The sequence below is a fragment of the Malania oleifera genome, chromosome 2, assembly GCF_029873635.1.
Source record: "Malania oleifera isolate guangnan ecotype guangnan chromosome 2, ASM2987363v1, whole genome shotgun sequence".
NCBI lineage: Eukaryota > Viridiplantae > Streptophyta > Magnoliopsida > Santalales > Ximeniaceae > Malania > Malania oleifera.
Window position 1 is genome coordinate 144,288,346 of NC_080418.1, and position 10,909 is coordinate 144,299,254.

The 10,909-nt window shown below is 38.9% G+C and overlaps 1 protein-coding gene across 1 annotated transcript; it reads right to left on the minus strand.

Moving 5' to 3' along the window:
- Positions 1-106: 106 nt before the first annotated feature.
- LOC131147927 (pentatricopeptide repeat-containing protein At2g22410, mitochondrial) lies at positions 107-10,909 on the minus strand. Its single transcript, XM_058097587.1, has 3 exons — positions 8,620-10,909; positions 964-1,427; positions 107-862 (listed from the first exon to the last, which is right to left on the minus strand). Exon 1 carries the CDS (start codon positions 10,683-10,685, stop codon positions 8,652-8,654), a length of 2,034 nt encoding a protein of 677 aa, XP_057953570.1. The 5' UTR covers positions 10,686-10,909; the 3' UTR covers positions 107-862; positions 964-1,427; positions 8,620-8,651.

Here is a 10,909-nt window from a genome sequence, read left to right on the forward strand (position 1 = left end):
TCAATGGTTTGCAAAGTTAGATCATAAATTAACAATATATAAATTAGTGGAGAACAAAAATACAGGGACCATGAGCTGTAAAGACTTCCACAGGATAAAATTAATCTGAAAAGTAAGAAAATAAGTAAATCCATTACACATTAGCATAGCGGCAACATACAAGATAACAATTTGAGTGAATTAAATCGACAACAATGAACAGGAAAGCTTTTTTCTTGCATGTTTGCTGAAAAGGTTATCCTGGGGAAAAAAATTTAAAGAATCACAGGTTGGGGAATGAATAGATGGATTTGACCTTATGATACAGTAGAGCATAGACCTCTTTCACCTATTCCTAGTCACTCTAGTTACTCAATAAGTATGCTTTCTTAGGACCATTCTCTACGATATCTTGAAGGCATTAATAACATAACACAGACACTTAGAACTAATAAAAATCTCAAGTTCATTACGATACAACATGCATAAACACTGTGCACCAAATAACATGCTAACCTGCAACTTTGAAGTTACAATCACCAACTTCGAACAGATTTAAATTCCCAAATCCCAACGTAAAAGCCGAGGTAAAGAATGAAGCTGATGCGTGCTTGGATGCTCAAATGTAGAGGTCAGCAATGCCAAATGAAGAGAGCAGTCATGTATAATCAATTAAGACACTGAAAAACTGAATTGCCTCCTCCCACTTTACAGCCTTCACCCAATTGTGCTCCTGCAGTCCGGGAGTAGCCAAGTACAAGAAAAAGAAGAACAAGCAGAACCACCAGATGACAGGCTGTTAGGCAAACATTTCCAGTGGAAATGATGATATTTCTCAAAAAGGAGCAGCCTCTTCAAGTAGCTCTTGAAAGTGCTAAAAGTCCTGGGGAAGAATTGAACTGTTGATAAGAACACTAAACACAATATATGAAACAAAAGAAGGGAACAAAAACACATTTTGATCATAAAGAGGTAATTATGAACCTGCACAAGGAATGGCTGATATTGACTCTGTTCCCTCTCTGAAACAATAAAATCATTAGAGCCAACCAGCCTCTATCATCTCATCCTAGTTTCACATGAGAAGCTTCACACACTGATCAGAGCAGCAGCTTCTTCGGATGCAGCAGGAAAAAATCTTTCTAATAAAACCAGTGGCGATGCCAGCACAGCCTTTGCTAATGCAGCTTCAACCAACAGAGGTGAAATGGTTAGGCAAACAATTCCAAATCAAGTGTTGTTCAGCATGATTGAGTCATCAGATGATTCATCTGAATAACTTCACATGAAAAAGTTCCTCTTATACAGAACATGCCTCTGAAAGCCCCCATGCAAGTTCGAACGCCCAGGGGAGGGCTGGAAATGTGTTGCAGCCGGCAAACAACCTTCTCAAAGACAGTTCCCAGCTGGCGAACTGATTAAACATTCAGAGAGCTTCAAACAGTTCTCTGACACACATTGTAAATTGTAAGGTCAATAACTAAATTAAGTGTACTCCAGAATGAAAAAGAAAATGTCATAAAATCTAAAATCATGTGAAAAGAAATAACAGAACAGCTTCGTAGTCGGTCTGCATTGCAAGAAAGGCAGTCAGGAGTAAGAATAAAAGAAAATAATGTGTTGCAAAATTAATGAAAAGGATGCCAGCTAAAAGTCAAACGAAAGAAATGAAAAAATCAAATGAAGGTCAGAAATTGAATGGGGAAGGATTGTGACAAAAGAAGCCAAAGCAAGAAATATCAAAATCCACTTGTCTTTTATCAGCTTTTTTTCCTTTACAAATGCATAGCAGGAAATCCTAAAAGAGGCTAATCCAACATTGTTTAAGTGTGCCTCAAATTTGGATTGTTTTGTGGCTGCATTGCAGGTGCTAGCATGACCAAATGACCTACAGTTGGACATTGGTAGTACAATAAGAACAGAGAACAGATATTGAGTGTATGGTGCAGACTAGTTGATCGTTTTGGCAGGATTCACTTTCCTTTTTTCATTCCAAAGTTTCATGTTTTGACCTATAATTCTCTTCGGCTTGGTTTCATCTCTTGAGTAGGCTTGTGCTAGGAGAATAAGCATGCCCTGGTCCATCAGCGAAAGTTAGAAAGCCAGTACATGTCTAAATCCCTCAATAACAAACTTTTTCTTAAGCAGCCTTTATATTGGCTTAAGATGGTTGAAGGGTCAAGTTTGGATCAACACATTAATGCCTTTAATCAAATTATAAGTGATTTGATAAGGGTTGATGTGACGTTTGATGAGGATGATTAGGCTTTGATGCTGTTAAATTCTTTACCCTCGACTCATACCTACGAAAATCTTGTGACTACTCTTACATGAGGAAAAAAAACTCTTGATCTGGAAGAAGTAACAAGTGTCTTATTAAATTTTCATCAAAGGTTAAAGATATGTGATGAAGGAGAAGGACTTGTAGTAAAGAGTAGCAATGAGCGAGGCAAGGGAAAGTGTTAGTCTTATGTATAGAAAGTGTTTCAAATTGAAACGCCTTTCACTCATCCCACATTGAAGAATAGAGAAAATTTGTAGTCACAAAATACACTTGGCATCCTCTAGTGGTGGGCTAGAGTTAGTCCCACTTGTTCTGTTTTTTATCATTGTAATTTATGACATCCTATAAATACCCTACCATAGCAGTTCTTCATTTCCTATTAACTAGTTCTTCTATTCTGTTTTCTTGCTGTATTTTCAGGTGTCCTATAAATACCCTACACCTAGCAGCTGAGTTTACCACAAAGCAGTTCTTCGTCCCCCTTCTATCATCTTCCTTCACTGAGGGTAACTAGAATTCAAAGCACCAAATCTCAGTTCTTGTGAATGCATAGATCCCAAGCTCACTGACTATTCCTCGAGGTTATGTGTGTAGTGATTACTTGCATCGGTTTCTCTGTTGGTGCATATTTGACTTAAGGGACAATGGACCTTCCACGCCTTTATATCAATTGATAAATATTTCTGTACTATTTTGGTTGTTGTACTTACAAATTTTTCAACCGATTTTATTGTTGAGTCCTTTGATGGGACTAACTGCAAGCTCTGGAAAATGAAAAAAATTTTTACTGTGAAAATGGTTGTAGTAGTATGTTCTAAACATTCCTCGGCCTCAACCAGAAGCGGACAATAAGAATGTACTATTGAAACTGACAATGACAATGAAAAGTTTAAGAATTATATTCTTAGCACTACATTAAATGAATTTTATGATGTCTACCACAAGTATGGCAGTGTGATGGAGGACTGCCTTCAAAATTTGGGCCGCCTATTCAGCAAATTTATTTTTGGCATAAATTTAGGACAATATGCATGCATTAAATCCTTGTTTGTGTTGTGTCCATTTCTGTTATGTTGGGGTTAATTTGTAGAGTTGAGACAATTATCAGATTTCAGACATGTTCTCCTCTCTCTCTCTCTCTCTCTCTCTCTCTCGTGCAGCCCTCTCTGTCTTCTCCTTCTTCCTTCTTCCTTCTTCCTTCTTCTTTCTCCTCCCTTCTTCTCTTCTCCAATTTCTCTTTCTCTCACATAATCCTCTCCCCATGTTTCTGTTGCTGTTCTGTCATACGTCAATTTGCCATCAGTACCACTTCAATACAAATCCACAATCTTCCACTGCACACTCCTCACAAACCAAAACAAAGTTACTGTCACTTCCATTCAGCTCTGTTGCTGCCAAAATTGTTGCAAGCCAGAGAATTTCAACAAGTTACACATAGCACTCAAGGAAAATTGCAAAATCGGGGTATTGATCCTCATCTTTCACGAGAAAATTACAATTTCGCTTTCAAACTCCACATTGCTCAAACATTCTTCAAACACCTCCACCACCAGAAAGACCTTTCCCTGAAATTTCCTTGCCATCTGACCATGAATGTGGTCCCATGTGCCAACTGAAATTTTCCCAGCTGCCACCTCAATAATTTTTTTTCATGTAGCCGGAGTTACTTTGATGCACTGCCACCAGGCTCCTCATCCCTTAATCCACCAGCAGGCGAAAAACCATAACCGGAGGCTCTCGTGCCAAACACCCCAGCGATGCGCATGTGAAGAACTGCCAACACCTTCTGCAACTTCCTGAACTGCAAGAAATTGAATCTACCCACAATAAATTGGATTCATGCACAATGTTTTGCAGCTAACCTGAAGAAATTCAACTGCTATAGCTTTTTACATATTTTGGGAGAGATTCAGTTCTGCCAGCACCATATTCTGACATTATTTCTGGATTTCGTGAGTTTGTTTGCGAGAGCTTGAGGACTTGGAAAAATTTGAGAAAATTGCATGACTAAGCCGAGATTAATTGCAAGTTGTGATTAGAGTTTTTGGTGAAACAAAATTCTCCCATTCATATTGATTAATGTTTAAATGATTAGGGAAATTAGCAATTTGTACAATTTCAAGTTTCTTGCATCCATCTTAATAACAGACAATAAAAATAAAAAATAAAAAACAGCTGCCTTTTTTCATATGAATTCCTTTGGTTCATTAGTTGCTTGAACACTTGTTCACACCCATAGTCCCTTGTTGTCATACTATATTGGGCCTTGTCAACTCATTTGCATTGTCTTCAATAGCCTAATGTGTGTGCATTGTAGTAATTTTAGGATCCACATCACTTGGTGTTTTAGTCTCCCCAGCATCATTGTACCACATTGCGTTATCCATGGCCACTAAAAACACCAATGAAACCATCCCCGCCAATCCTGCACCAATTGATTCCCAGTTTTTGTTTATCCAATTAGACACTCTCTAGGACTATGGGGACCAGAAATTTGAGTATCTCAACGAACAATTCACACAAATTATAAAGTTGTTGGGTAAACGCCCAGTAATAGAAGGCCTAGACAGCCAATTAGGCAAGTGGGTCCCCGTATTCAATAATGTCAGACCAGGGCATTCTTCCCACCCCAGGAGTTCCTATAGCTCCCAAAAGGATGAGTTAGGCCCCTAGACCACCTAGCAGACCAGTTCAGCCTCTCCAACCTCAAGTTAACCTAAAACTAAAGTTTGAGGAGGCAGATTTGATGGGAGTGACACTGCGGAGTAAATCTCTTACACTCACCTAGGCATGATGAATTAGGAGAATCACTAAGGATCAAGGTAGATGTGGATACTTATGTTAGCAAACCATATTTAAATACCTTCTTAGATTGAGGAGAAATGGGGGACTACTTTGAGTGGTACTATTACAATATGAAAAGTGAGGACAAAGTTCAGTTTGACAAAAAGAAATTTGTAGGACCAACCAAGAAGTATTGGCAAACTGTTTAGCTAAACCCCCATCAGTTAGATGAACCTCTTAGTAACCAATGGAAAGGAATGAGACAAAGGTTGAAAAACAAGTACCTCCCTCCTTCCTATGAGAAAGAACTGTTTAGCTCTTCAACCATCTACAAACCACCACTGTAGCTATATGGAAAAATTAGACAAGCCTTTGCTTAAGAGTGGTATTGTCGAGGTCAAATACCACACAGCCCAGGTTCATTAATGGTCTCAAGAAGTTATGAGAGAGGTCAAATTGTATTCACCTGAATCTCTAGAGGTGGGTTATCAAAAAGCTATTTCCATCAAGAAGCACCTCAAGATTCCTAGAAGGTCTCTAGCTCATGTGAGTGAGTCTCATCAATTCAGATAATTTCCTCATTCTAGGTCTATCATTCCCTAATCTACCCCAGAGAGTACTGACAGCTAGAGTCCCATCTTGTCACTCATTTTAGTGGGTCTAGCATTCCTCAAGCTGGTAGCTCATCTATGCAAAGTCATCGCCAGCACGCTAGAGGTCACATAGTTGCTCATAAACCACAACAAGCCTTTGCTTTGAAGTGAGATTAGTAACATGCCTGTTTTTGAGGATCAAATGTTCCTGAATTCTTGGGAGATAAGGTTGAGTTAGTAGATGATTGTTGTTGTAAAGGTAGAGATGGAAGAGAGAAGAAGAAAAGAAGAAGAAAGTAACAGAAAGGAGGAGGCAGCAGTATCCTAGAGAGTGACATAAAGCTCCAGGTCTGCCCTCTTATATATTAATAAAAATAAAATTCTTAAGGACAAAACACCCACACAACCTAACAGCAGAAATAACCTAGTCTCTTCTAACAACCAACCCCAGCTTGTTACAACCATTAGACAAGGCAGGCTTAAATAAAGGCTTTTTGTAAACATCGCCTAACTGATCCACAGATTTGACAAAAGGAGTCCTCATGACCTTCTTCAATACAGCATCCCTCACAAAATGACAATCAACTTCAATGTGCTTTGTCCTTTCATAGAATACTGGATTGCTAGCGATATAAATGGCAGCTTGATTATCACAAAACATATCCATTGGTTTTTTACCAAAAACCCCATCTCTGACATAAGAAATTTTAGCCACATAAGCAAGCTCACAGTATGATCCATAGCTCGGTATTCAACTACATTACATCTTGTGGTTAGTAGGAGATCCTTCACAATGTGAGTAACTAGAGTTTGAAGCTCCAACAGCTCGGTTCTTGTGAGTGCATGCATCCCAAGCTTACTGAAACTCATGAGCACAGTGACTACTTGTCTTGAGATTATTTTCTTCATAGGCATGAATTTGACTCTTAAGGACATCCCAAGCTTACTGAGACTCATGAGCACAGTGACTACTTGTATTGAGATTATTTTCTTCATAGGCATGAATTTGACTCTTAAGGACAATAGTGTCCTTCCACACCTCAATATCAATTGGTAAGTATTTCTTTATTATTTTTATTGTTGTAGTCATAATTTTTTTTTCCAGCAGGAAGAAGATTGAAAATTTAAAGAAAACCATAAAAGAGAAAGATAAAGAAGAAAAAAAAGGCAGCTGCTAGTATATATAGGTTTTTTATAAAGCGATGATCATGAAGTGCAAGAGAAAGGGCAGAACTTGAAAGATGCATGGTTGCAGATTTGGATTGCTTCTGCATGCATGTTCAAAGATGTGATGGTTTGATGGCTATGAAGAGGGTGAAATGCCAATGAAGATGGCAAATGATGAAGAAAAAGTCGTGGGGATTGGTAGTGTGAAGACTAGGCTGCATGATGGTAGTTTGAAGACTTCGAGTAAGGTAAGGCACATGCCAAGATTTGGAAAGGATTCATTTTTTAGGGAAGCATTGATGAGTTGGTTATGGGTAAGAAGAAGAAGAAGCAAAGCAGGAATCTGTGGGAGGGAGAGAGAGAGAGAGAGGGAAACTGTACAGCAATTTTGGTTTCAAAATGATAACTGTACAATAACTTACATTTCCAGCACTTGTACCACTACTACTAACACATGTTTACGAAAAAATCCCAATAAAACAAGGAATTAGAAAATAACACAAAAGTACTTAAATTACACAAAATTAACCTAAATTAACTAAACTTCTAAAATAACCAGAAATATCGCAACCTAAAATAGAAGTACTAGCTACCAAATAAACATCCAAAGTTCTCCATTGGTGGTTCTCCATCACAGGGTAGTAAGGGGATCAACACCAAGGCAAGAGTGAAGGATTTATTAAGCTTCACACTGGCAAAAGTAATCAAGCCATGGTAGATATTTGTTGAAATGCGGCTCAAATTTGGATTGTTTTATGGATTGTAATGTATGCTTTTGAGTGTATGGGGGTCTGGAATTGATTGTACATTTTATCTATAATTAATGATTGTCATTAAGTTTTTTTTATTGATTAGTACATTGTTCAGCAGAGTGGGCCAAGGCTGACCCACATAATTGTTTGTGTTTTGCTTTTTTTCCATAACAAAGCAGAACCAAGATAGACTAAGGAAATGACAAGGCAGGTGTCATTTTCCTCATTGCAAGAAGATAACAAACAAACAAAATAGAAGCAAATTATTCAAACAATATCACAAACAAACTGAAAGAAAGCAAATAATTCAAACGAAAAATCAGCCAATCTAGCAATTCAATGTTTTTGACCAGTAATCATTGATTATCACTAAATGAGTGTGGGAAAAGCAGATAAATCAATCTGAAGTAAGCCAGTATATCAGAATTCAGTTCACCAGCATGGTGAGCTGAGACTTGAATAGAAAAACATTGCAAGTCCTAAACATGCCATCTAGGAATGGAATAAGAATCTACGCCTTGGAACATTTTACATAGAACCCTTGCTACCGTCTTATTGTTCAACACCTTAAACTAGCTAAAGAAACTATGGACATGGAATATTAAGTAGACAGTACCATAACAAAACATTTATTTGAAATCTGAACATCAAACAGGCAGTCTAATCCTTCAAATAATGAAAATTAGCAACCAGGCATCATCCAATTAATGTAAACTTCTTAAGAAAATCAGAAAATGTCAATTACTGATTCCTAGGTCAGAAATCAATTACAATTAGATCTACATAAGACAGAATAGATTATTGAAGACTGAACATGTAACACAGTAAAAATATAACATTAGAAAAAAAAAATGGTCATACTGGGTAAAAACAGAAAGCAGAGAGGATATTAAACTCCATAATAGTAAGTGATACTGGAAGGTTATTTGCAATTTGCATGTGTAACTAGAATAATGGTTTTAAGATCTGAAACAAGACAAATAAGAACATGTGATATTGTGGTGCACATAGAAGGAGAGAGAGAAGTGGGGAGGGAGGGAGCACAGAGGAAGGGATCAACCTGGCCATTTAATTCAAATCTATCTACCGCATTCAGAGCCCAAGAGAGTCCTCCCCAAGGACACCAACAAGATCCAACTGCCTTGCTAAGCAAGCTAAACATTCATAAATCAGTTCTGACCGAGGATGTGATTTGTCCCTAACAATAAACTCATAAACAATGCCATCCACTTCAATTAAGCTACAACCAGGAGTCTTCTCTACTCCCCTCTCCCTCATCATTTTCCTTACCTTTCCAGCCTCCTTCCACATTTCTGCCTCACCATACATACTTGCGAGCAAAACATAAATTCCACTATCATGAGGATCTAACTCAAGAAGTTTTGAAGCTGCTCTTTCTCCCATTACAACGTTTCCATGAATTCGGCAAGCAAAAAATAATGCACCCCAGACCACAGCATCTGCCTCCATTGGCATATGCTTAATAAGCTCTTCTGCCTCTTCCAATAAACCAGCCCGACCTAAGAGGTCCACCATGCAAGAGTAGTGTTTAAGCTTTGGAGAAAGGTTGAATTTGAAGTTCATTTGGGCAAAATACTTGCGGCCTTCATCAACCAAGCCTCCATGACAACAAGCTGATAAGACCCCAAGATAGGTGACTTCATCTGGCATCAAACCAATATTGATCATATCTATAAAGTGGGATATAGCATCGTGGGCATTACCATGCAGTGCTAAACCGCAAATTAATGCAGTCCAAGTTAAAGAATTCTTTCCAGGGATATCTCGAAAAATCTTGATAGCCTTTGTGATGTTCCCGCACTTGGCATACATGTCAACAAGAGCAGTGCCAAGGGCAACATTAAGAGAAAGTTTGTGCCTTTCAATGTAATGATGAATCCATATTCCTATATCAAGTGCACCAAGCTGTGAGCAAGCTGATAGGCAGCTAACCATTGTCACCTCATCAGGCTTCACATTCTTGGCTTGCATATCGTGAAACAAAGCCAAGGCTTCCTTCCCACGCTTAGCTTGGACAAAACCGCCGATCATAGCATTCCAAGGTACAACATCTCTCTCTGGCATCTCATCAAAGAGCATTTGAGCAATATCCAAAAACCCAGATTTTGCATACCCGACAATCATTGTAGTCCATGAGACAACAGTTCTATTAGTCATATTATCAAATAATACTTGTGCTGCCTCCAAATTACCACACTTCACATACATGTCCATAAGTGCATTAACAAGCGGAATTGTCAATTTCAACCCATTTTCTTCAATGTGACGATGGAATTCCTTCCCATGGCTTAAATCCTCCAATTGCGCACAAGCGGAAACCACCCCTATCATAGTAACCTCATCCGGCTGGATTCCTTGCAACTCCATTTCTTGATAAAGCTTTAGTGCCTCGCATGCCCATCCACTTCGAACATACCCATTAATCATAGAATTCCAAGAAACCAAATCTCTCACACAACTTCCATCAAACACCTCACGTGCTGCTGCTAGTTCTCTGCACGAAACCAGCATATGGATCACCGCATTATGCACAAATACATCCGAATCAAGACCCAACTGCAACACATGCCCAAGAATCTCACGACCCATGTGATTCAACAACAAACGAGCGCAAGCCTTAAACAACAAAGGGTAAGTGTAATTATCAGGCCGCGACCCACCACTCTGCAACATTTTCTTATACAACAAAACGGATTTTTCCGGGTTCTCGCTTTCCGAATACCCTCTGATTGCTACGTTCCAAGAGAAAACATTTGGGCTTTGAGTGTTAACCAAAATGTGGCGGCAATACTCGAGATCAGCCGATTCCGAAATCGCACAAAAGGCAATGAGGCGGCTGGAGGCGAACCCAACGGAGACTAAACCGGTTAGGACCATCTGGGCTTGGATTTGCTTCAGTTGGGCGATGGATTTGCATTTTTCCAAGAGAGAGAGCAGAGGGTTTGTGAGAACGAAGGTGTGACTTGTGTTCCAATTGGTGGGTTTTGCTCTGTGGGGCAAGAGGCTGCGAGTGTGAAGGGAAGAAAATGAGGTGTTTGAGGAAGGAGGAGGCCCTGGTGGAAGCAAACGCAGAGATCTCCGGTTCGCAACCAGCAGAAATACCATCAGATTTTTCCTTCTGTGCGTCTTCTTCCCCCCTGGTGGCGGGAAAGGATTTTTTTTAAATCAACCAGACAACGATGATTACTCTTTAACATGAGATGAGATTTAGTGAAAACTCTTAGAGAACCTCCTCTCAGTTTATTATGGATCGATTATGAGTCAAACTAAAAACCAAACAGAACCTTGTGGTTTTCAGTATTCTCAAATCGAATCAAAACCGAACCAAA

What these genes read in the sequence shown, in the direction of transcription:
- LOC131147927 (XM_058097587.1), bottom strand. Translation starts at nt 10,685, where the DNA reads ATGGTATTTCTGCTGGTTGCGAACCGGAGATCTCTGCGTTTGCTTCCA.